This window comes from Chanodichthys erythropterus, chromosome 21, assembly GCF_024489055.1.
Source record: "Chanodichthys erythropterus isolate Z2021 chromosome 21, ASM2448905v1, whole genome shotgun sequence".
Lineage (NCBI taxonomy): Eukaryota > Metazoa > Chordata > Actinopteri > Cypriniformes > Xenocyprididae > Chanodichthys > Chanodichthys erythropterus.
The window spans coordinates 11,060,748-11,086,740 of NC_090241.1; the positions used below are offsets into that span (position 1 = coordinate 11,060,748).

General features: G+C 35.6%; 1 protein-coding gene across 13 annotated transcripts in view; it reads right to left on the reverse strand.

Annotated features, from left to right (window-relative positions):
* Positions 1-541: 541 nt before the first annotated feature.
* The window catches only part of szt2 (SZT2 subunit of KICSTOR complex), a 110,335-nt gene continuing 84,883 nt past the window's right edge, over positions 542-25,993 (reverse strand). For 8 of the 13 annotated variants that reach the window (XM_067374429.1, XM_067374423.1, XM_067374428.1 and 5 more), the window contains 11 exons: positions 25,098-25,203; positions 24,314-24,397; positions 21,667-21,741; positions 18,425-18,490; positions 11,204-11,417; positions 10,871-11,054; positions 10,663-10,785; positions 8,249-8,789; positions 2,639-2,752; positions 1,388-1,456; positions 542-686 (listed from right to left, as the gene is read on the reverse strand). In XM_067374429.1, the coding sequence (XP_067230530.1) occupies positions 543-686; positions 1,388-1,456; positions 2,639-2,752; positions 8,249-8,789; positions 10,663-10,785; positions 10,871-11,054; positions 11,204-11,417; positions 18,425-18,490; positions 21,667-21,741; positions 24,314-24,397; positions 25,098-25,203 (1,720 nt within the window). In that variant the 3' untranslated portion in view covers position 542. The remainder of the gene's footprint in view (positions 687-1,387; positions 1,457-2,638; positions 2,753-8,248; positions 8,790-10,662; positions 10,786-10,870; positions 11,055-11,203; positions 11,418-18,424; positions 18,491-21,666; positions 21,742-24,313; positions 24,398-25,097; positions 25,204-25,993) is intronic. The other 5 variants (XM_067374430.1, XM_067374431.1, XM_067374422.1 and 2 more) reach the window with 2 other exon arrangements.

The window sequence follows — 25,993 nt, forward strand, 5'->3', positions numbered from 1 at the left end:
CAAGAGATTCTTCTTGAAAGATCAATATAATAATAGCGCAATTTCATAAGATAAAATAAAGGCACTTTTGGGATGATAAAAGGGCAGTAAAGACAATTATGTTGCACAAAGTAATGCATTATGGGGCAACCTGCAGCAACAGGTGGTTCTTAAAGACCGTGGATGAAAACTTAAGACTTGTAAACCGAATCGAATGTGCACGGGCTACAGAGACATCAGTTTCCTATCAGCATCTGAGAGGAGAGCAGCACAAATGAACACTAAGACTACAGAAGGACAGTAAGGCTTTGGCAAACCAGCGCAGTCTCACAAGCCACTACACTCCTCCCAGTTAACCGCTCTCAAATCAACAGGACAGCCCATTTAGCTGTTTTCCTGTTGGCAATTTAATTGCTTAGATGGATGCAACCTGGCCGACGCAGCACACACACGAAATGCACTTAGTCTTCGAGCGGGAGGCGGCTCAAAGCTGAATCTTAGCACAAACAGTTTTCAGACACTGAAAGACACACACGGGGCCGCTCGCAGAGGTCTGCGCACGTTCACAGCAGGCCCGTCCAGAGGTTGTAGCATGCAGTGTTGATGACGGACTCCAGATGGTGGTACATGGAGACCAGCTGAGGCGGAGGGCTGCTGCTCGGCTGGGTCTGTGCGGGTAAAGGCTCCCTGAAGACAACCTTTAGACTCTGGAAGCAGAAGAAAAGAGGGTGAAACAATGAGATCTGTGGTGGGATCAAGTTTGACGTGCAGTGACGAGTCTTTGTCTGATATTTCCTGTCTAGTTGTAGCCGGTATTCTATGCTATAGAGGATGTAAGTTAAATATAGCCTTAAAATTAAATTATACATAGCTCAACGATTTGTTCAGGAACAAGTAATAGATTAATAAGACCAAAGATTGCCCGTTTTATGTACCCAAAATGAATTATATCTCATGTTTAACCACTATAAGAGTCAGCGGCAAATCCCCAAAGCACCGGCCAAGATGAAGCTGTTCTCGGCGGGTACACGAGCAATGAATGGCCGCTGATGACCTGGAGCTCGCATCTCTGAAAGCATCTAAACAAATTGTAAAATAGGCGCTATGATTAAATGTGAGTCACATATTTCAGGTCTGAAACTCTACAAGAAGTGTAGCATTCGCAAAAATTATGGTGGATTTGGTGGATGATTCAAGTGATACAAGCAGTGAAAAGGTAGGAGTGCTGTTATTACTAAAATATTGCACGGCTATCAGCCAATCAGTTTCGAGAACCAGAAAGAACTGTTGTATATATTATATTATAATTTACCTGAACCTGTTTTTGTTAGAATTCACTCAGGAGAGTTTATGAATAAACTAGTTATAAAATTAAATAACAAAACAAAATAAATAATATAAAACTCACAGTTTTTCCTGCCTGTGTGTCCAGAAAGACGAGCACAAAACAGTCTGTAAACTTCTGGTTCAGGACAGCCTGGAAAACAGAGAGCTTACGATCAAACACCACACTGTTTAAACATTCAACATCGTGACATTTTTAAATTTAACGCTGATCTTCATTATCCATTTAAAGTTGACTGGTGTACAGCATTAAGAAACACAGTATTTACAATGTTTCTGTATATACGGAGGGTGAAATGATCATCTGAGAGCTGTCATCAGTTCAGGAAATCTGCATAAAGCCACATCTCCACAAGTGCCATCTGACACACTTGAGGATCTGATGATTATCGCCAGCTGAATTCTCCACATGTTCTTCGAGTGTTTGCTCACAATAACAATAATCAGAAATGTTTCTTGAGCAGCAAATCAGCATATTAGAATGATTTCTGATGGATCATGTGACACTGAAGCCTGGAGTAATGATGCTGAAAATTTAACTTTGACCACAGGAATAAATTACATTATAACAATATATTCAAATGGAAAAGTTATTTGAAACTGTAACAATATTTTACAATATTACTGCTTCTTAAAGACCCCAAACATTTGAACAGCACATCTATGGTTTTTTGCCTGTTTTATTGACCGAATGGCAAAAATTATAAGCTCTCAAAATAGTACACCTCTCAAACAAAATGATTTGCGGTATCATTCAGGTCTGTAGCACAAACGTCACAAGCATATATCTAAAATTAATCACAGGAATTATTAAGAGAAATTAATATTAAGGGCCAGATTTACTAACCGCTTGTGTCAGCACAAACCCTCTTTTGGCACTAAAAAACTACTGTCAGGATTTACTAAAGACATGCAGTGAGAAATTAGATGGGCTGCTCCTGACTAAAGATTTTTGTAGTTCATTAGTAGTTGTTCATTCAAGCCATTAGCTGACATGTATTATTTATCATTTATCTATTTGGAATGCCAGGGGAAAACATTATCCGAACATATCGTTTGCCAAGCTACTCTATTTGTAATTTGCTGTGACCCTACACTAATTTGCTCTGCTCTTGGTAGATTGCGTTGGTCATTATGCAAAAGATTTGGCTGTGTCTGTGTTCTTTAATTTGCGCATTGTCAGAAAATCACCTGTGGAAATTTTCACTGCATCGTGCTTCTATGGGATTGCGGTCTCAGGCTAATTTGCTCTGTTTAGTAAATCTAAATCTGGTCCTAAATGTGTTGGCCCCTGGTAAGTTTGTGTATCTCTTACCAGGTACTGAATGCCACTGTCATCTTTAAAGTGCCTGCAGTTTTGTGGGAATCGTGACAGAAGAACTTTGATGAGACTCTGGTACCAGGTGGGACTCATATTCAGGAAACAGTCCTAAAAAACACAAATCACAAGAAACTTTTACAGTTTGGAATGACATGAGCATGAGTAAATGAGAGAATTTTAATTTTTGCACTTTTATTAAAATTATCTTTTTGTTTTGCATAGATTTAGCAAACCACCAAGCAAATTATATTTTATATATATATATATATATATATATATATATATATATATAATATATATATATAATATAATATATATATAATATATATATAATATAATATATATATAATATAATATATATATAATATAATATATATATAATATAATATATATATAATATATATATATATATAATATATATATATATATATATATATAATATATATATATATATATATATAATATATATAATATATATATATATATATATATATATATAATATATAATATATATATATAATATAATTTGCTTGGTGGTTTGCTAAATCTATGCAAAACAAAAAGATAATTTTAATAAAAGTGCAAAAATTAAAAAGTCATGCGGTCAATATCATGTAACACGATGCGACATCGTTCAGACACTTGCAAAGGATCACATGGTCATGAAGCAAAGTAACTAATTCTCTTTTAACTATTTGAAAAATTCATGTTTTCACTTGCTCATATACATGTCCCGAAATATCAGGTCATTCAGTTCAACCGCTATAAAACATGGAAAATGTTGTAATATTTTAAAAACTTGTACTAAATATATAAAAAATTATTGTTCTTTTTCTAGTTAGCTAGCAAAATAACTAGCTAGTTAGTTAGATATCAGCATGTTAGCATTGTTTGAAAATAACCAAAAGTGTCATTCGTTAAAACCGAAATTTTGGTTGAACCGAATGACTTTTGTCCATCTTGTAAAAAATGACAAAAGCATTGTTAATTGATTATAAACAACACAATCTCATTGTTAACACTGAATAAAACTTCAAAATTAATTAATTTCCATTGTTTTTTTCACTTTTTTAAAAACCTTATTCATCAATGACCCACATATATTATATATATATATATAGAGAGAGAGAGAGAGAGAGAGAGAGAGAGTTTGTGCTGTTTTGTATTATATGCATGTTACCATTTCATTTATGTTGCATAACAAAATTGATGTGTACATTTTAAACTTGAATAAATAGTTGTTAACAAAAAAAAAAAGAAAAAAAGAAAAGAAAAATATTCAGTTTGAAAAGCCTTTGGGGTCCTAAAAGACTGGACCATAATACTTCTATTTAAATTAGACCAGCCTGTGCACCCAAACCATTATTATTTTTCACATAAGACTTCATACAGGATCTGGCAGCGATAGCTGCAGACGCTTCAAGTAAGCAAAACCACAGGAAGGCAGTTTTCATTCTGGTTGCAGCAGTACATTTTTAAAAAGATGTAATTTGCAGCAACTTTCTCCTGGTCTGATATCACAGTGGGAGTACAACTCTACTTCCTTTGTGAGCTTGTATCAGTTTGACAGCGGTATACATCATCCGAGCGCTCCGATTAGCATTAGCAGTCGTGGCACAGGAGCGGCTCCGCTCAGTAACATTGACTAAGCGGTTCTGATTTCGTGAAGGGAATACAGAAGCGAGCGGCGTGTGAATAGATGAGCAATCAAATGGCATTGATATGCAGGTTTGGGGAGATGGGGGAATCTGAGGATACGGCGCTTGAACGGGAGCGAGTCATCCACATCACAGCTCGTGTCAAGTATGGAGGAAACATCACATCTCTCTCTTCCAGAGTTCAGATATATGTGTGAGATACAGAGGTGGGGTGAGGAGGCCAATCAAATAATAGAAAACCCAGAAAGGAGGATCAGGAGGAGGTGAAAAGCAGAGGTTAAAAGCTTCAGGTTAAAGCAGAAAACCGTCAATATGGTCATAAGCGTTTTCGCTCACAGCACACATACAGTACATGTGGTTGGGAGTTGAGAACTGGTTCCTATTCAGAACTTGTAAGACTGTCTAAGTGTGTGTTCACACTTGGCGGGTTTGGTTGGATTAAAACAAACTCTGGTGGGATTGCTCTGCTAGTGCGGTTCATCTACATAAATGTGAACGCTGCCATCCGAAGCCATTTTCAGGGGTCAAGCCGAACAAGACCCCTGAAAAGGTGGGTCTCAGTCCACTTCCAATGGAACTCTGATGCGGTTCAACTGAAATATGAACTCAACATGGACCAGACATTTAAACAAACCAAAAACAGGATATGATGGCACAAGATGTGAGCAGAATGCTCAAGAATACTGGGTTCTTCTCGTTGTCGGAGCTATGTTGCCCATTAAGGTTCGGTACAAGTGTCAGAACGGGTCTCCCTGCAGCAGATCTTCATTTGTGTGCAATGGAGGAATTCCTGCTGCTGTTTCTTACTTACACATTTTGTGAGTTCTCAGATGGTAAAAATACCATCATATCTGCCCGCACATACTACAAGCACAAATTAGCAAATACTCAGTGAACCAGGACTAAATGTATCATTTTCTTTTTTGGTCCGGATCAAAAGAACCGAACTACAAGTGTGAACACACTCTAAAGCAGGGGTGTCAAAACTCAGTCCTGGAGGGCCATCGTCCTGCAGAGTTTAGCTCCAACCCCAATTAAACACACCTGAACCAGCTAATCAAGATCTAAATAGGCATATAGAAACTTCAAGGCAAGTGCTGGTTGGAGCAAAACCCTGCAGGACAGCCGCCCTCCAGGACCGAGTTTGGATACTCCTGCTCTAAAGGATGCTGAAACCAAATTATTTTCAACTGACCACTTTCTTATCATTTTGGAGGAGGAAACATCAGTAAGAGATACAAGAATAAATAAATAAATAAATACTGAAGTAAATTTATAAATGCATATAATAAATGATAATTAATAATGGATCATTTATTCTGTGCCATAATTTATTTATTTACACTAATGTTTGTAGTAAAAGTTTGGGGTCAATAAGATTTTTTGTTGTTGTTGAAAGAAATTAATACTTTATTCAGTATAAATGCATTAAATTAATCAAAGGTGACAGTAAAGACATTTATTAAAGGTGTCATCGAAAGTTTTTTTTTTACAAGATGTAATATAAGTCTAAGGTGTCCCCTGAATGTGTCTGTGAAGTTGCAGCTCAAAATACCCCATAGATTTTTTTTTTTAATTAATTTTTTTAACTGCCTATTTTGAGGCATAATTAGAAATGCGCTGATTCATGCTGCGGCCCCTTTAATTGCTCGTGCTCTCCGCCCCCTCCCGAGCTCTCAACTCTGTCTTTGCATAAACAAAGTTCACACAGCTAATATAACCCTCAAAATGGGTCTTTACAAAGTGTTTGTCATGCAGCATGTCTAATCACGTAAGTATGGTATTTATTTGGATGTTTACATTTGATTCTGAATGAGTTTGATAGTATGCTCCATGGCTAACGGGCTAATGTTACACTGTTGGAGAGATTTATAAAGAATGAAGTTGTGTTTATGAATTATACAGACTGCAAGTGTTTAAAAATGAAAATAACGACAGCTCTTGTCTCCGTGAATACAGTAAGAAACGATGGTAACTTTAACCACATTTAACAGTACATTAGCAACATGCTAATGAAACATTTAGAAAGACAATTCACAAATATCACTAAAAATATCATGTTATCATGGATCATGTCAGTTATTATCGCTCCATCTGCCATTTTTAGCTGTTGTTCTTGCTTACCTAGTGATGATTCAGCTGTGCAGCTCCAGACGTTAATACTGGCTGCCCTTGTGTAATGCCTCGATCATGGGCTGGCATATGCAAATATTGGGGGCGTACACCCCGACTGTTAAGTAACGGTCGGTGTTATGTTGAGATTCGCCTGTTCTTCGGAGGTCTTTTAAACAAATGAGATTTATATAAGAAGGAGGAAACAATGGAGTTTGAGACTCACTGTATGTAATTTCCATGTACTGAACTCTTGTTATTCAACTATGCCGAGGTAAATTAAATTTTCAATTCGATGGCACCTTTAATGTTACAAAAGATTAATGCTGTTCTTTTGAACTTTCTATTCATCAAAGAATCCTGAATTAAAAAAAAAAAAAAAAAAAAAAAAAAAAAAATTTAATGGTAGAGTATCATTCACAATTACTAAATTAATTAATTAATTATATTTTACATTGCTGGTTCTCCAAATAAGTCCTTCATTTCTGAAGCCAAATACAGTTGCGCTGTAGCAAACACAGTGATGTCTGTTAGAATGAACGGCACATTTGCAGTACAGTAGCTATTGCTGTGTAATCAAATCTCGAACGAGCACCCTGTTGGCGAACGATACGGAGTGTGAATCTGTGCGCATGTTGGTACAGAAGGGATAATTTATGGTGTAAATAAGGAACAGAGTGTAATATTAAAGGGCTGATTTCCTGTGCTAATTAGCTGATGTTTATTGCGATGTGGTGATGAGTAGGGCGCATGTTTTCCCCACGGAGTGGCGCATTAGCATGTTTGTTGTCAGCCACCTATCAGACGAACTGCACAGAGCCAGACATGGATCAAACCATCCTGAATAAACTGTGGAATGAAGGAGAAAACATGCTATTTTCCAGAGGTTTCCTAAAGACTGACTTCAGTGTGTACAGGAAGAGAAAGTGCTGGCCCTTTCCACAAACAGGAAGTCCTATACTCCTATTTCTCTTTTGATTGAACATTAAATTAACATGCAAAGTACTTTTAAACATCATATTTCTGAATTTATATTCAGTTCACTGTAGTAAACAACTATGTTTAATAATACATTTTTAATCACAAGAAATATATTGTTTTGCTGTGTCAAACATTTTGAGTGCAATCATGTTGGCATATATTTTCCCACAAGAAAAAAAAAAAAATTGTGACATGCAGGAAGTGACTTCATTTGGGCCTATCCCACAGAACGGTGAAAAGTAAATTATTTGATTTAATTATTTTCATTTCTTTTTATTCCAAATTTTTACACATATTCTTGTGTTGAAAATAATTCAATCTTGTTTCCAAATTATTTTAAGAATAAATCACGATTTTTTTTAATGGAAAATCTGCAACCTAAATCTATCAAAAATGTATTTAATATTTATTTCTAGAGAAAACTAATATAATATAATATAATAAATATAATATAATATAATATAATATAATATAATATAATATAATATAATATAATATAATATCATATAATATAATATAATATAATATAATATAATATAATATAATATAATATAATATAATATAATATAATATAATATAATATAATATAAATATAATATAATATAATATAATATAATATAATATAATATAATATAATCCACACAAACATGGACTAGGGTTATATGACCTCCTGTTCAAATATGATATCTTTTCATTGAGCATTTATTGAAAAAGTAAAAAGTGACCCTATTCAGACCTTATTTTGTACCTATTCTACTAGAGAACGAAGAGAAAGTAATATAAAATGGGAGATAAATAGGTGTGAAAGATGCTCATAGAGGTGAAGGGCAGTGGATGTGATGTGTGTTCATACCAGCTGTGGGTCAATCTCGGCGACCGATCTGCTTTGCACAGCGTCCAGTAGCTCTTCTAGTTCACCAAAGGCCAGCTTGCTGAGTTTGAGTTTATCCAGAGCCAAGTGCTCTCCGTGAAAAAGCCTCCTCCAAAGGATATCCCTACGGCAATGGCCCATGGCCTGCTCCACACTGCTCTGAATCTGCCGCCGCGCAGACATCACCTCTGAATTGAGTAGGGGGAAGAGAGGAGTCAGGAAGAAGAGCCCTTGAGAGTCATCAGTGTCTCCGAGCACGGCCTGACCCGCGTGCAAGAGGTTCTCTATGTGGTCAGATTCAGGGCTGGCTGCGGGGCTGACGGGGGCAGTGGTCTCCTCCCACAGGTCAAGTTCAGATTCCCGCGTCCCTACGCTGCCAGCCTCCATCCGCTCCACATGGATGCGGCCACTGAGGTCACCAGGGTCACGGTGGATCTGAGGAAGTTTCTTAAATCGCCGCATGTCTGCAGTCAAACGTGGGAACAGCTCTCTTTGACTGGTCATGATCACGTAGAAACGCAGCCTGAAATCATTAAAAATGGAAAATAATAATAATAATAATAATAATAATTGTAATAATAAAAGAAAACAAAGTCAGAATAGAAAAAAATATTTTTTTAGTAAACATACCTGTTGCAGTTGGGGAAGAGTATTAACATGATTTATTAAAAAATAATATTATCTAGAATATTTTTAAATAATAGTATTATTATTTGATTTATTATAAATTAGTATATATTATTATTATTATTATTATTATTATTATTATTAGTAGTAGTAGTAGTAGTAGTAGTAGTAGTAGTAGTATTTATAGTAATGTTATAGGTAATTTTACTATTTATAATCATTTATCTATTATTACTACTACTATTTATATAATCTATTATTATTATTATTACAACTAATTATTAATATTTATACCAATTAATAATAATAACAATAATATGAACTACTATTATTGCTACTACTATTTATGGTAATGCTATGGATAATATTTGTAATATTACATATAATATTTATTGTTTATATTAAATTTCTTATTTTTATATTTCTTTGTAGATAAAATTTATAATATTATATTTTATAATATTTTACTATTTACTATAAAAGTATAATACTAATATTAATATTTATAGTAATGTTATAGGTAATATTTATAATACTACTATTTATAACCATCTATTATTATTACTAATTGTTAATATTTATACCAAGTATTAGTAATAACTACTATTATCATTACTATTTATGGTAATGTTATAGATAATATTCATAATATCATGTTATTTGTTATGACTAATATTAATAATAAACAATATTACTATAATATTTATTGTTTATATTAATTTATTATTATGTATCTATAAATAATATTTATGCTGTCATTTATAATATTTTATTATTTACTACAAATTATAATAACACTATTATTATTATTATTTTAGTAATGTTATGGATAATGCTATTATATTATTTATTTATAATATTATATAACAAATATGGATGGAAATGGATAAACTCCACCAGAAGTCCCATATTATTAGGGATGCACCGATGCCAAGGACCGAGTACGAGTACCAATACTTTTTTCTAGTACTCGCCGATACCGATGCCTATACATTTATTAATTTCTCTCTCTCTCTCTCTCTTTTAGTTTTTTGGAGATGTGGCAGTTTTTCAAGTACAACACAGTGAGACTAATGAATGTAGGACAGCTTCTTTATATTTTACTCTAATGAAAAAAGTAATAATTTTTATGTGCTTGTCACACGAGATACTCCACACGATGGACATTTTGACGACTATGTGTGCATTTTGACCATTTGACCATTAGTTCGCAAGGAGAACTGATCGTGCGCTGTCTGAGAACTGGGTTCATGCGCAAGAAAGAGAGAGCGCTTGTCATTCAGCTCGATTCTGCCTATCCCACCTTCACTAACCGAATATGAATTGTGATTGAAAGCAAGCAGTTCGCAATGTATGTGTCATCATTAATTTTGAAGTATTTCCACACCTCTGAGGCTGACATTGTTTCTTCTGCTGCCTCCGATGTCTCTGTGCACGGGAAATTCTGTCAGTTACGTCACGTGAGGTATCAGTCTTTGGTATCGGGGGTATTTTTACGAGTACGAGTACAAGTACACAAGCTTGGTATCGACCCTATGTATTATTATTATTATATTAATATAGTCCCTATATTATTTTGCTCTGATTATTCTGTTTTCCACATAAAATACTTACAGAATTACAAAATTAAAGAAGTTAAATATGTCGCAAATGTTGTTTCATTCTGCTGTACCAAGTTATCCACTTCTGTAGCATTTAACTCATGCCCATTAAGTGCCAACTTTACAAAGTGCACTGTATTCCTCATATGTTTTTAATGCTGTACACACCTGAGCAGGTGTCTCTCTCCTTCAGACTGTTCCTCAAAAGGGGCAGCATTATGACACACCAGCAGCGACACATCAAAGTCGTCATGGTGTCGTAATCCCTCCAGGTCTTTAAATGTGCCAGAGCTTAAAGAGAAAGACGCTATTAGCGTATACAAATATAAATTATATCATCACCTGCTCAAATAATTAAGAACAATTCACAAAGTACCTGTTCCACAGAGCAACCAGCGCATATTCATGCAGGTCTGTGCTCGGCGCCCCCTTTTTGTTATCAGTTGTAACTGCAGCCTTAGACATGCGCAAGGGCTTCATCCCGTAAGTACCAGCATGATCAGTGATGTAATTATACAGCTGATGTGCTGTGATCATCCCCGTTGATATGGAGAAACTCCCTAGTACACATAAAAAGCATATTATATATTATGCATGACTGGCAAAAAGAGGAAAAACATAAAAATGAATCTGCCATTGAATATGTGCTTTAGCTGACAGTTCAGACTGAATTATAAAAATATGACATTCTGATGTTGAATGCACTCACCCTGGAAGACGTGGTTGCGTCCAAACTTAGGTATGTCAGGGTGATGGGCGATGAAGTCCTCCAGAAAGCCAGTGAGTTGGTACCCCTGCCGAAGGGTCATGTGACACCCTACGAGGTACTGATGCACCACACGCAGGTGGAAGTCATAGCTGAATGAGTGAACGTGCATCAAATCCCGGACCTTATCGCACTCCTCTGTGAACAGCATGGACAGCTGGGAGCAAAAACACACATGCATGCAGTTACTCAGGAGTAGAACACACTGGTGCAGGAACTCCACATAACCCATGAGAAATCATTCGGATCAAAGGCATCCGATTCCCCAGAGGAAGACCGCAAGCAGTAGCAGGAACATCATCCCACAACCTCTAAATCCTGATAGCGATACTAACTCGAAACCTAATGACTCTCATGTGCTTCCCCTACAGATGGTCAAATGAATCCTGCCTCACTGCAAAATCACATTGGGTGAATCTGGCAAGTCATCTCCACTTGCCCAGATCACATTTTACCCCAACATCAAAAGAAAATAAACATGAAATTATACTTTGCAGATTAAAGGACCATTGAGATTTGTGACATTAATTTCCTGACAAATAATCAGATTTTACACTGTAATGCATCCAAGTTCCATTTTCAGTCACTTTAATTTACAATGTCGTAGTTACATTGTAATTACTCAAATAAGTACTAGTGAGTACTATTAATTGATGAGAGTACTATTAAAGGGGTACTTCACCCCTGAATGTGTATTTAAAATTGGTCATTTACGTAGTAGAAATGTGAAATTATTTTTGAATTTGGAGCTTTCTAGACTGAGAAAAGGCAGAAAATGTATTTTTGACTAATGTGGATGAAAGACAACAACTCCCAGAATGCACTTGTTTTGCTGCCCTTGCGAGGCCACGCCCAAACCATGCCTATCGGTTACAGGCGGCATTACCAGGAAAATTCAAACAACTAGGCTTGCTTTGTTACATATTAATTCTATAAATCGTGAGTTAGTTCATACATTTACAGCGAAATGGTGCTAAATTGCTTTGTACCTGGATGTACACCCAAAACCAGGAAAGAACAAGTAAGTTTCCATCATTTTCCGATTAAGTTAAAGATTTGGAGCGATGTAAACAGTGGCTGCGGGCCATCAAACACCTGAAGTTTGGAGATGATACCGTTATAGAAAACCTAAAAAAACACAGAATTTGTAGGCTAGTCTCCATTTCAAGCACGAGGACTACGAACCAAATATCCTTGAAATGAAGAGAACCATTCTGAAGGTCACGCGATATCATCGATATTCACTTTCCCAGAGGACGAACAGCCTGGGCATCTGGTACTAAGCGTATTCGCCTAGAGGTAAGACTCGCTGATACTAGACTGATAACACAGTACATGTAGTGTTGTAGGTAGCAGTAAAACTGCAAACTTAGCAAAGTAACGTTAGATAGACAATTACATATAAGTTGCATATACGTTGACTGTTATCAAAGTAAAGCCACTGTTCTGTAAAACTTAGTTAGTCTATTTATCTATTTATGCTAACATTACCACAAAAGCCTGTTGCTGTATTGGTTGAGATGACTGCAGAGACCGATAAATTTGCGAGATGAACCACTGATGTAGTGCAAACTATAACAAAATATGTTAAGCTTAAAAATATAATTGACACCCACTTTTGATAAAATCTTTGATCTATGTCCGTGAGTAACCTCAAAAGCGCATATGTATGGGCGTGGTGAAAAAATGCGGAACTACCTGCTATTACTGGCTGTAGTTTTAAGCCTCTGGCCAAAAAAGCCTCCGATGACGCAAAATGACAATTTTTGCATCATCGGAGGCTTTTTTACAGAATAAAAATGCATAAATCTCTCATCTCGGGCTGATATGAAGGGGGAAAGCACGGTAATTCGAAAATACTAGTGGTATTCTACTAATACAAAGCTTAATGCTAAATCCTGAAGTAACCCTTTAACTAACTACATGAACTTACTATAGAGTTACAGTTAGGGTTAGGGGTAGGTTTAGGGTTAGTTACTTGTAATTATGAATAATTTACTGTTATTACTATACTATACAACCCGAATTCCGGAAATGTTGGGACGTTATTTAAATTTGAATAAAATGAAAACTAAAAGACTTTCAAATCACATCAAATCAATATTTTATTCACAACAGAACATAGATAATATAACATAAATGTTTAAAGTGAGAAACTGTAAATTTTTATGCACAAAATGAGCTCATTTCAAATTTGATGCCTGCTACAGGTCTCAAAATAGTTGAGATGGGGGCATGTTTACCATGGTGTAGCATCTCTTCTTCTGTTCAAAACAGTTTGAAGATGTCTGGGCATCAAGGTTATGAGTTTCTGGAGTTTTGGTGTTGGAATTTGGTCCTATTCTTGCCTGAAATAGGTTTCCAGCTGCTGAAGAGTTTGTGGTCGTCTTTGACGTATTTTTTGTTTAATGATGCGCCACATGTTATAGGTGAAAGATCTGGACTGCAGGCAGGCCAATTCAGCACCCGGACTCTTCTACGGCGAAGCCATACTGTTGTAATAGCTGCAGTATGTGGTTTTGCATTGTCCTGCTGAAATACACAAGGCCTTCCCTGAAATAGACGTCGTCTGGAGGGGAGCATTTGTTGCTCTAAAACCTTTATATACCTTTCAGCATTCATAGTGCCTTCCAAAACATGCAAGCTGCCCATACCATATGCACTTATGCACCCCCATACCATAAGAGATGCTGGCTTTTGCTGATAAAGCTGTTAACATGCTGGAAGTTCTCCCTCCTCTTTAGCCCGGAGGACACGGCGTCCATGATTTCCAACAAGAATGTCAAATTTGGACTCATCTGACCACAGAACACTTTTTGGCCCACATGACACAACGGCGCTTCTGGACCATGTTCACATATGGCTTCGTTTTTGCATGATAGAGCTTTATTTGGCATCTGCAGATGGCACGGTGGTTTGTGTTTACCGACAGTGGTTTCTGGAAGTATTCCTGGGCCCATTTTGTAATGTCATGACACAATCATGCTGATGAGTGATGCAGTGTCGTCTGACGGACATCCAATAAAGGTCTTCGGCCTTGTCCCTTACGCACAGAGATTTCTCCAGTTTCACTGAATTTTTTTGATGATGTTATGCACTTTAGATGATGAGATTTGCAAAGCCTTTTCAATTTGACGTTGAGGAACATTGTTTTTAAAGTATTCCACAATCTTTTTACTCACTCTTTCACAGATTGGAGAGCCTCAGCCCATCTTTACATCTGAGAGACTCTGCCTCTCTATGACATCGCTTTTATAGCTAATCATGTTATAGACCTGATATCAATGAACTTAATTAGTTGCTAATGTTCTCCCAGCTGAATCTTTTCAAAATGTCTTGCTTTTTCAGCCTATTTCTTGCTATTTGTTGCCCCCGTTCCAACTTTTTTGGGACCTATAGCAGGCATGCTATATGAGCTTATTTAGTGGATAAAAGTGTAAAAAAAATAAATAAATAAATAAATTTAAAAAATGTCCCAACATTTCCGGAAATCGGGGTGTAGTAAGTACATGTAAATAACATGTAACTACAGCACTGTAAAATAAAGTTTTTTTTTAATCAGCATAAAGTACAACACAACAAAACTACTGTTATGTATAAATACTTTACAAAATATTTAGATATCTTTTTGTTTCATATTATAGTACCAAAATGTCCAAAATCCTATAAATAAATAAATAAGTTGTGTATGGCGGTGACAGTGTCATACAGCATTTTGCCTTTCAGTGAGGCCTAACAAATTACCTGTCACTGGAAACTTCTTGTGTCGTTCCTGGTTAAGTGTAACTATCATGAAAATGAAGGCCCAATGCACAAAATCTTAATGGTCCTTGATTTGGGGGTGAAATTGGAATCAGACATGTTCTTGATAAGTTTCATGAAAGTCCCTCAAGCGCACATGAAACCTGACATAACATGTCTACAACTCGACGTAGGTGACTTGTGAAGAGCAAAAACCCCTTCCAACCACCTACCTGCCAAACCTTTTCAATAATCTTTTTTAAAATCATCTGATATCAATCAACTTAATAATTGTATCCTTTTTAATTAAATCTCACATCAAAGCCGTGCTTACAAAAGCATTAGTGGCAAATGCAAATGATTGCAGAGGGAGAGAGCAGGAGTAATTACAGTACAATGGGAGCAAAGAGGGTGGGGAAAGCGGTGGCGACGGCTAAACGCTATTACCGCTGTCGCTTTCATCCTGACCATTGCCCTGGAACAAATGCAAATAGGTCTTATCAAATCAAAAGAGTTGAGGATTAAAAAAAACCCTGTTCATTTGACGCTGTCGTGGCAGTTCCATTTGCAGAAAACAGCTCACACAATTGCAGCCTGTGCAAGAATCGTTTTTCACGTCAACATTCTGAAATCTGCCAGTGGCCCATTCGACTGAAATTTCTGCCACAGGCTGAGGAAAGATAATATCACTCGTCCATTTTCCTCTCAGTCATGTGAGGATGCTTTTGGAAACATGGCACATGAAAACAGCTCAGATTGCTATGATTGCAGTGGTTAGCCTGTTGTATTTGCATAACTGAGTCATGTGTTAACATGCCTACATTCAGAAAAATAAGGCCGTTTTCAAGATTTGCGTAAACGTTTCCCAATCTGTTGAACACTATGGTGTTACTTCCAGATGCCACAAGGCACACAGGTCAAGTTCTGTTATGTGCCACCAGAGACATTTTAAGTGGAAGAGATGGTCCACTTGAACAAATATGAATGAGAGCATTCATAACGCTCAATACGGCAGCTGTAGTCCTGCCCTACAGGTACAACAGCCAATATCCTTTTTGATAGAGGCATCGCTACACTTAATAAAGCAGCTGAATGCCTTATGGTTCAAAAAGCCAGTTCACCCCAGTTTACTCTTGAATATTTGCATTAGCTGGACAAGCCTGGGATTTGAGCTCAGAATACTACTTTTGTCAGATGTTATTGCTTGAACAGAATTTTGACAAGCACTTCTGGAGATTTTTGTGTCTCTCCGTTCAAGCAGATGAAGATGTACTTGCATGGCTGGAAACAGCTGCCCAAGGCGTTACGGAAATGACCGTTGAGTGAACTTGCCTTAAAGGGACTTTGGCATTATCACTTAGAGAGTTCTAGGTTTTCTACTTTCTTACTTCCACCGTTTATACTGTATACTGAGTAGTTTTACTACTTTCTGATTACCTGGTAACCTCACCAAATCACCTTTCCATGACACTTGATGCTGAAGTCCTAAAAGCGCTGTAAAGTCAACATAAAAATGTGTACTTTTTAATGAACGTATCTTGTCTTATTGTGCACAATTCACTGGTGCAATTATTCCAAATACAAAAAAATACATAAAGTATATATTTGATCAAAATTCAATAATAGGTAACACTTGTTTTAAGGTGACACAGTTACACGTTACATGTAATTAGTATATTTCAATGACAGTAGTTGGATAATTAATTTTGAATAGTAACAAGGAGCTAAACCTAAACCAAACTTTGACCACTGTATATGTAGTTTAATTAATATTACTCAGCACTTGTGTGATTACACTGTAACCTTAAAATTAGGGCTGCATGATATTGGAAAAAAACTGACATTGCGATATGGAAACAGTTTCACCAAATTATTTGAATAGCTCCATTTATAAGGAATTAATCATTCTAGGATGATTGGGGTGGTTTTGTAGGGGACTGCATCTGCATAGAAAATAATAAACAAATTACAAGCACAGATAATATAATAGAACAAAGATACAAATGAAATAAGCAGTGCTTTTTGTTTTTCAGGTAAATCTAACAGTATTCAGGAAAAGAAACTGAATAATCAAATTAAAATAACACTGCATAGATTTACCAGAATAAATTACATTTATTTTAATTATATTTAATTAGCTGCGGGTATATTAGGCTGCTGTCACTTTAAGATGAATGCACGGATTCAATATGATGATACGCATCTGTTTTCTTTCTCAATTGTTTACAACACATAACCGACTGTGTTTATGAGGATGCTCGCCGAAACTGGCATTTTTACTTAATTTTGATTGCATGTGTCCATTCAAGCACAAATAGACGCAGAAGAGAACTGAATTTCGGTGATTACGTGCTGTCTGCATGACTCTGTGTGCGCACACAGAAAACAGAGGACAAGCTTGCGCTTGATGTTTAAACCAACAGGACTTAAAAACACACGCAAATGATAAACTTTCACTCTATGATGGTTAAACTTTGCAATTAATCTGTGAATCAAATGTGTTCCGAACCTTGGGCAGCTGGCCCATATGGATCATGGATCAACGATCCCTATACTTGACATCACACATCCTGTGATGTGACTATCTTGGATGCGAACATCGCGATATCGATGTTAAAACGATATATCGTGCAGTCTTACTAAAAATGAAGTGTAATCCAATAATTGGCTGCATCTCTTTTCTTTTCAGCCAATATTAATCTTCCATTTCAAACCCATTTGACTCCATTCCACTTTTCAAAATCCAGTCAATTCCCACATTTTTTTCTAGATCCTTTACACTCAGAAATACACCAGATTTTGGAAATGAAATACATTGTGTACAGCATTTATGTTGACTTTTTATCTTTTGTTTCCTAGCTAGCACAACACAGATCTTACTTATGTCAGGCACATTAAGAATAAGCGGATGCCGGCATGACAAAGTGCAAATGCTCCACTTGTGATTTCCTCATTTTGAAAAAGCTTCATGAATGTATATCATATAAAGAACAGCCTCAGAATTACTGTTGAAGATTCCCTCAAAAGGAGACGAGCAGATCCAAATCAACATGCAAAAAGAGCAGAAGAAAATCAGGGATAATCATTGAGCAAAGGAAAGAGATCATTGGCCTATCAGAGCTGCAAGAAGAGTGACCCTGTGACCCCCCAGAAGATGCCACATTCATGTGCATCTAAATTCAGCAAAGAGACAGAACTGCATCTGCAGCTAAAGAGGAACCCCTGCAGCGGCCTTTCCGGCAAGATGCATCGCTGACGAACACAAACACAGGGAAAGGAACCATCTGATTTTCAAAGAATGGGAAAGACTGGGGACGTAGTGGAACGGGGAGGAGCCAGGCACTATGCAAGGGAGGAGTCTGAGGGAAAGATTGAAGCCTGATTGGCTGAAGATGAGCCCGCCCTGAGGATGCAGAGACATACCGCAGAGTCAGAGCCCGTGGGCGCCTCGGGGAACGGCTTGCTAGGAGGTTTGTTGAGAAGAGAACCCTGATGGAAAGAAAGAGTGAGATGGGACTAGACACACACACACATTCACACATGTCATATGCAGGACAGTAAGACACACACAAACACAGAAGATAACACACACAAACACACACACACACAAACAGAGACAGATGAGAAACATGCCACAGAGAGGTTAGAAGTCAATTTACACAAAAATGAAAACACACAAGCTGACTGTCACACGCTAATGTATGAGGGTATGTTACAGGAAGTGACACAGAGATGATCAATAATGATGAGGCATGAGGTGTGTGCAGTCCTTTTTGACCTTTCACTTTTTAACTAAATATCCACTGCTTATGATCTATGCAGTTCAACAAGGTCGTTTACACCACGTTCTCTCATCTCATATATTATCTTGTTTGGTGCGTAAATATTTTATATATATAACTTCAGCTTTGATTCTTACTCTTGTTTTTAATTTATTTTACGCATGGGAGGAAACATGTTTTCCATATATAAAATGAAATAAAATATTCTGAATTCTGAGAGCGAATCACAGCTGATTTTTTTGACATGATCTATTCCCAATGTTCTCAATCCCTGGAACAAATGTCATAGAAAGTAATTCTCATGATGTCCATTGCCACCTCAAAATTCAAAAACTTAATCTGGTGGTACAGTGGATGGAAGAGTATTAGTAGTAAAGTATATCTTAAAATAAATATTAATAATACATTTATAATGTAACACGTCAGGAAGAAGATGATTAAAATGATAATAGTCATAATATTTTGTAAAAACAAAGTTGTTTTGTATGGTCATGATCAGAAAACAGTGCCATTTGTGTGTCACTGATGTACAACTGACACAGGATAATGAATTAGTCACATGGGCAATACTTTACAATCAATTCAATTTGTTAACATAATATAATGTATTAAGTATCTTTAACTAATAATGAACAATGCTTGAACAGCATTTACTAATCTAGGTAAAGGTAACAAGGTATATTTATATGTATAATATATATTTTTTTATTATACTAGTATATCCTGTGATTGATTGTTTTTAGTTCATGATTCCTAATGCAATAACAAATGTAAAAAAAAAAATAAAAATAAAAATAAAAATAATAATAATAATAATAATAATAATAATAATAATAATATATATATATATATATATATATATATATATATATATATATATATATATATATATATATATATATATATATATATATATATATATATATATATATATATATATAGTAAAAATGTTACCATCACAAAATTTAAATTATTTATCCGTGTTTAACGTACAGTATAATGCAATGCAGATCACAAAACTCACGGTTCGGATCATATCATGGTTATTAAGTCATGGATCGGATCATTTTTCAGATCAGCGCAAAAGAAAAAAATTGGGGGGTGGGGGGTAACTTTGCATTTATTAATTAGCCCACTTTAACTACTCTGATACCACAGCAGAAACTACTAGCCTAATACAATATAACTAATACATTATTATATTAATAACTAATACATTATTAAAGGCAAGTGAACAGACTGTAAGAAGAACAAATACTGTACACCAATTACAAGCATAAATACAACAAAGTTACAAATAAAGGATAAGATCTAACTGTAGTATTAATTTTCATGTACAGAAATGTAATAATTAAATATAAAATGACACTGTTCACTGTATAAATTTAATATAGATTAATCTTTGTTAAAGCTGTGTTTTGTTGTTTGATTTACATGATAGACAACAGCAGGTATTTATAGGTTGCTGTCACTTTAAGAGTAAGACTCCATGCACACTCACATCCGAATTCTCACCTCGTTCAAATTTTTATTCACGAGAATACTTGCCAAGAGGGGTATTTTGACTGACATAATGCGTGTACGTGTCCATCCAAGTGCATTGAGGATGCAAAAGAGAAATCAATTTGGAATTTGCGAGCTATTTGAAACGTGCCTCTCTCTCTCTGTGCGCGCGCTAGTCTTGTATGTGCGTCTGTGCACACCGATAACAGTGTGGTGTGCGATACCGAATTAAATCCTCTTTTGCCTCTTCTAGCACTGGAATGGTTTTATATCTATTTAATGTGTAAACTAGCAAGATAAAACACGTGCAAATGATAACATTTTACTCTATTGCGGTGAAACTTGCAATTGATCCGCAAATCACACGCATGCCGAACCGCAGGGCTTAGTCCGTACAGATCAACAACGATCCGTTTAACCGCTACAACCAACATATTTGTTAAACACTGGAGAGAAAACATCCTCAAATAATGGTGCACTAACGTCTAAGACTTTGGGCCTGAGATAGGAAAACATAACTTTGAACAAAAGTTCAGCAGAAACCTTTTTAAACATACTTTTTTTCTTCTTTTTTTTTTTAAAGAACAATTTTCTGGTAAAAATGGCACTGTTTCCTGACAATGACCTTTAAATATGGGTGAAACAAGTCAGACTTCAAAATGACTTGCTGATTTCCATGGTGAATTTGATCACTATGTGGCCTTGATTAGAATGTTCACTTTATCCTAAGTGGATATATTTGGTTCTCCACAAACAAAAACAAGCGGAATAATTAACAACTCAATTTGATTGTTCATTCCTTATGAAAATAATAACACCACCATTTTCCCACCAAATTGGCAGAGGGGAATGTTTGCGATCAAAAACTATGGATTCTAATAGAACAAATTTAAGTTGATGAATTTTCAATACTGATTTCTTGTGACTTTTATTCCTGTTTGCCCTCAAGCTCAGTTTGAAGAATCTGCACTTCCAAACAAACACGCTAATGACTTAATTGCTGGATATGAGCAGCTGTGATTGGAGACACCTTATGGGCTTCTGGCGCTGCAGAAGAAATCAGAGCCCTCCTGCTGAGAAACATCTGGAGATTTACCAATATTTACACTTAATTACTTCTCATTTAGAGCCAACCTGGACCCACTACACATTAAATAGACCATCAGCGAGACAGAGAGAGAGACATTTGACCAGTGAATCCTGCTAACAAAGAAGATTGCTGCTTGTTGCTCAAATTAAATATCCACAGACATTACAGGCAGGCACTTACAACAGATACACAGAAATAAAATATGAACCCTTAAACACCTCATTTAATCGCACTTTCTCTTTACATGCACTTTCTTGTCTGTTATTCTTTTAATGCACAGATGCCGTTACCTGAGAATTAACCGTCTGACCCATGGGAATCCTTGAGCACTCTAATGCAAACTGCTTCACGCAGAAATAACAGCCCTGAAACAGAGTCAGAATGAGATTATGTGTTACTAGAGGAACAGTTATGCATTTAAGAGCTGCCTGTACAACAGAGTAATTCTTAAGTCCAAAGTAAATCAAATTGGACTCCATTTACTTTTTTAATTCAACCAGGACATGATTCACCTGTGCGCATTTTTATGGCGGGTCCAGCTCCAGAACACCGAACAGACATTTGGCGTTGGCTCTTTTGACTCAGGCTCTCTCAAGCCAAAATCAAAGTTTGTTTACAAACTTTAGCTTCTGGTTATCACTATTATTAATAAATAGTAATAATAAAAATAATAATTACAAAATAAATGCTAATGATAACAATATTATTATTATTATTGTAAGGTTCATACTTATGGTCAAATTACAAACTTCAGCAAACAAGCAAAGAAAATGCAACTTCCTGCACACTTTATGGACTTAATCTTGTGTTTTTGCAACTGACTCATGTACAAGTCATCTGCTAGTGTTCACAAGAACATTTCTATGAAAACAGAGATTTCAATCAATTCATGATCAGTAATTCATACAGAAAAAAATAAAACCATTACAATGATTAAAAATTGCATTGATTACTTATTTCAACACATTAACTATTACTATGCTACGGAGCCCGGCACGTCACCTGTAGGAGAAAAAAAACAAAACAATCCGTTCCCTCAGTTTATAAACCATGCTAACGAATTCTTAAACTGTTCCCTCGGTTTAACAAATCGCGCCCACGGATTAATAAACCGTACCTACGAATTACAAATCCGTGCGCTCAGATTTTGAAAACCGTACCCTCGGTTTTTAAATCCGTTCCGGGATTCATAATCCGTTCCCACGGGTTTGTAAAAACTACTCACGGATTAATTTTAGAAGAAGAACAGCAAACTCCCCCAGGTGAAAAAAAATATTATAGTAAATAGTGTTTTTGAACCATAATAATTTGTAGTATTCTGTATATATTATAGAATTTACAACACTTTGTTAATGAATGCTACAGCATACTGTAGTACTATATATAGTGAACTGATAAAATGTTATAAATACTGTAGTATACTTTAATTTTTACTACAGTAAACTGTAGAGTATTTGTAATATAATATACCCTAAAGTTGTAGAAAAACTTCAAAAAATTACTGTACAAAATTGGGTACAGTAATTTGTTTATATTACTATAGTTGTTATATTACCACAGCAACTATAGAATTACCACAATAAATTAATTCAAGTACTTTACTATAGTATGGTTCGAAAATACTATAGTATTTCCAATAAATTACTATAGTATTAGGACACTACTTACTATAGTAATTACGGATCTTATTGACCAATTACTATAGTAAGTACGAATCTTATTGTTTTATTGTGTATTATTCATCAAATTATATTAACTGCAGTGATTCTCTATCAAAGGGTAGCGGAATACAGCTATTTAATAAGAATTATGTGCGTCAAAATCTTGTGTTTATTTGTGATAATCGTAGCACTTTATTATTATTGCCTAATAAACCTGGCATTGTGTCTTATGACTGACTTTTAATTTCTTTGTTCCTCTTTTCTTCTTCTAAATGCATGTAGCCTAAATGCAACAATAAGCTAATAATAACAACAACAACAACAACAACAATTATTATTTATTGTATTTTTTTTTAAATGTATTTATTTATCAATTATTTTTTAATTTATGATTATAAATGAGTGCACTTAACACAGTATATTTATCAAACTAATTAATGAATGCTTTATTTAAATTTTTTTTTTTTTTTTTAAATTACAGTTTTAGAAATGTTTGTGTACTATTCATTTTTTAACATGAAGACTTGTTTTGGTGATTTTATTATACAAAGCTTTTTGCCCAAAATGGACTTTAAAAAAATAAAAATAATGGAAATTCAATTCTGAATGGAAGTTCAGGAAATTCTCCACTGTGTAAAATAATATTTGTTAATTTACAATAGCCTATGCATCCCGCACCTAAATAGGTGGCCTTGTTGAATCTGCCGGCAAAGATTGGAGGCGGGGCCACAAATCCGTGAATAGTTTTTACAAACCCGTGGGAACGGATTGTGAAAGTGTGCGCATGGATTATGAATTTGGGGGAACAGATTTAAAAACCGAGGGTACGGTTTGCAAAATCTGAGAGCACGGTTTGGAAATTAGTAGGTGCGGTTTATTAATCCGTGGGCACGATTTGTTAAACCGAGGGAACAGTTTAAGAATTTTTTTTTTTCTCCTTTAAGTGACGTGCCGGGCTCCGTACTATGCCCTAACTATGCCCTAATATAAAAATTTAATCACTTTGAAATTTAGAGATATTAGACATGAGAAGGACTGAAGATCAGATGATGACGTGCTATTTCCTTGCTGTTGATTCTTTGTGTTCAAATATTAATAACCATAAATAGTGCTAGAGCGAGACAGACTCCATTAAACATCTTTCTCCTCGCCATCCGCCGAGACTTTCACAACATTCATGTGAAAAGCGTATGCTCTCGGCTGATGTGCTAAGAGGGCGATTCTATGCCCTGATCTGCACTAAAGGCTATGAGACACAGACAGATGAAGGTCTTACTTGAAAAGCCAGTTCCATCAGCACGATGCCTCCCGGCAGTGCTCTCTGCAGGTGATATGACGTCGAGCTTGATGCACTGCTCTGCTGAGAGAGGCAGACAGGACACAATCACTGTGTGTGTACAGGTTTGGATATATCGTGAGGGCCAAGTGGCCAAAATAAATTAATTTAAATTAATTAATTAATAAATTTATTGAAATCTAGTGTTTAGACACTGTGATAGGTAGGTTTAAGGGTTGGGGTTGGGTTAGGCCATAGAAAATTTCATTAACCTGATATAAAATCAGTGGAAGTCTATGCAATGCCCTCACTAATACAGTACCTCTCAAAAGATTGGAAACATTACAATTTTTAATGTTTTTAAAAGAAGAAGTCTCTTATATGCTCATCAAGGCTGAATTTACTTAATTATAAATAAAGTAAAACAGTAATATTGTGAAATATTACAATTTAAAATAATTGTTTTCTATTTTAATACATTTAAAAATATATTTTAGTCCTGTGTTCAAAGCTGAATTTTTAGCATTATTACTCATAATTCAAACATTCTAATATGCTGATTTGCTGCTCACAGTTTTTGTTGCTGAACAATTTTAAAGACTTTATTTTTGCCTTAATTAGAATAGGATCCAGAATGAGTACCAGGACTGTGTCAATGCAAAAAGTGCCAAATGTGTGTGTTTGAACTGTGGGACACAGTTCAAACCTGTGAAATGCAGATGTGAATTAAGATAAATTCACATCTAAATGGCTGAATGTGGATGAGCAGATAATGGTTGTGTACCTTCGGGCTGTCTTCACACTTCTGCTTATTATATGAGAAAGATGAGAAGGAAGATCTGCCTTCAGTGGATAAAGAATTCAACATGGCTGCTCGGGCTCGAGCGATGCTGCAGAAAGAAAGAGAGTCAGAACTTGCACGGCCTGCTGGCCAGCTGACCCCATCAGTAATGCGGCCCTCATGCTTTTGGTCAGACTGAATCACATGCTCCTGCTGCTTAATACAGTGTTTCAACTGTTAGCACATCACATATACTTTACAGAGAACTCTGCAAAGTGCACTTACTGTTGAACATATTGTTACCAGATCATTCTTAAGATTTCATACCATGTTTGACATCACAGTTTGTATGGTATAAAAGCTATTTTAACAAGAAACCATAGCACATTTTGTGCAGGTTATGCTTTGTGACAAAATGCTTTTCCTTTTTATACTCATGCTTATGACAGAAATGCACAGTTCAAAACAATTGGTTTGAATTCCAGAAACATTTGGTGTGTTCAAGTCCTCCTGGGAAGTTTGTGTTTATGAGTTGGGAAGTCAAAATTACAACGCCACGGGCGCTCTGGTCGGAGCAAGATGGGGATGCACCTTTTCTACATAAAATTCAATGAGATCTTTAAACTCTACATCTACAAAATGATGAATAAAGAACATGCATCAGGTGTGATTGGTTTGATTGGTCTTTTAAATTGCTTATAAATCTCTCATTATGTTTTATTATGGTAACACTTTAGTTTAGGGTCCAATTCTCACTATTAACTAGTTGCTTATTAGCATGCATATTAATAGGATATTGGCTGTTTATTAGTACTTATAAAGCACACATTAATGCCTTATTCTGCATCACTATATTCTACATCCTTGCCAATACCTAAACTTAACAACTACCTTACTAA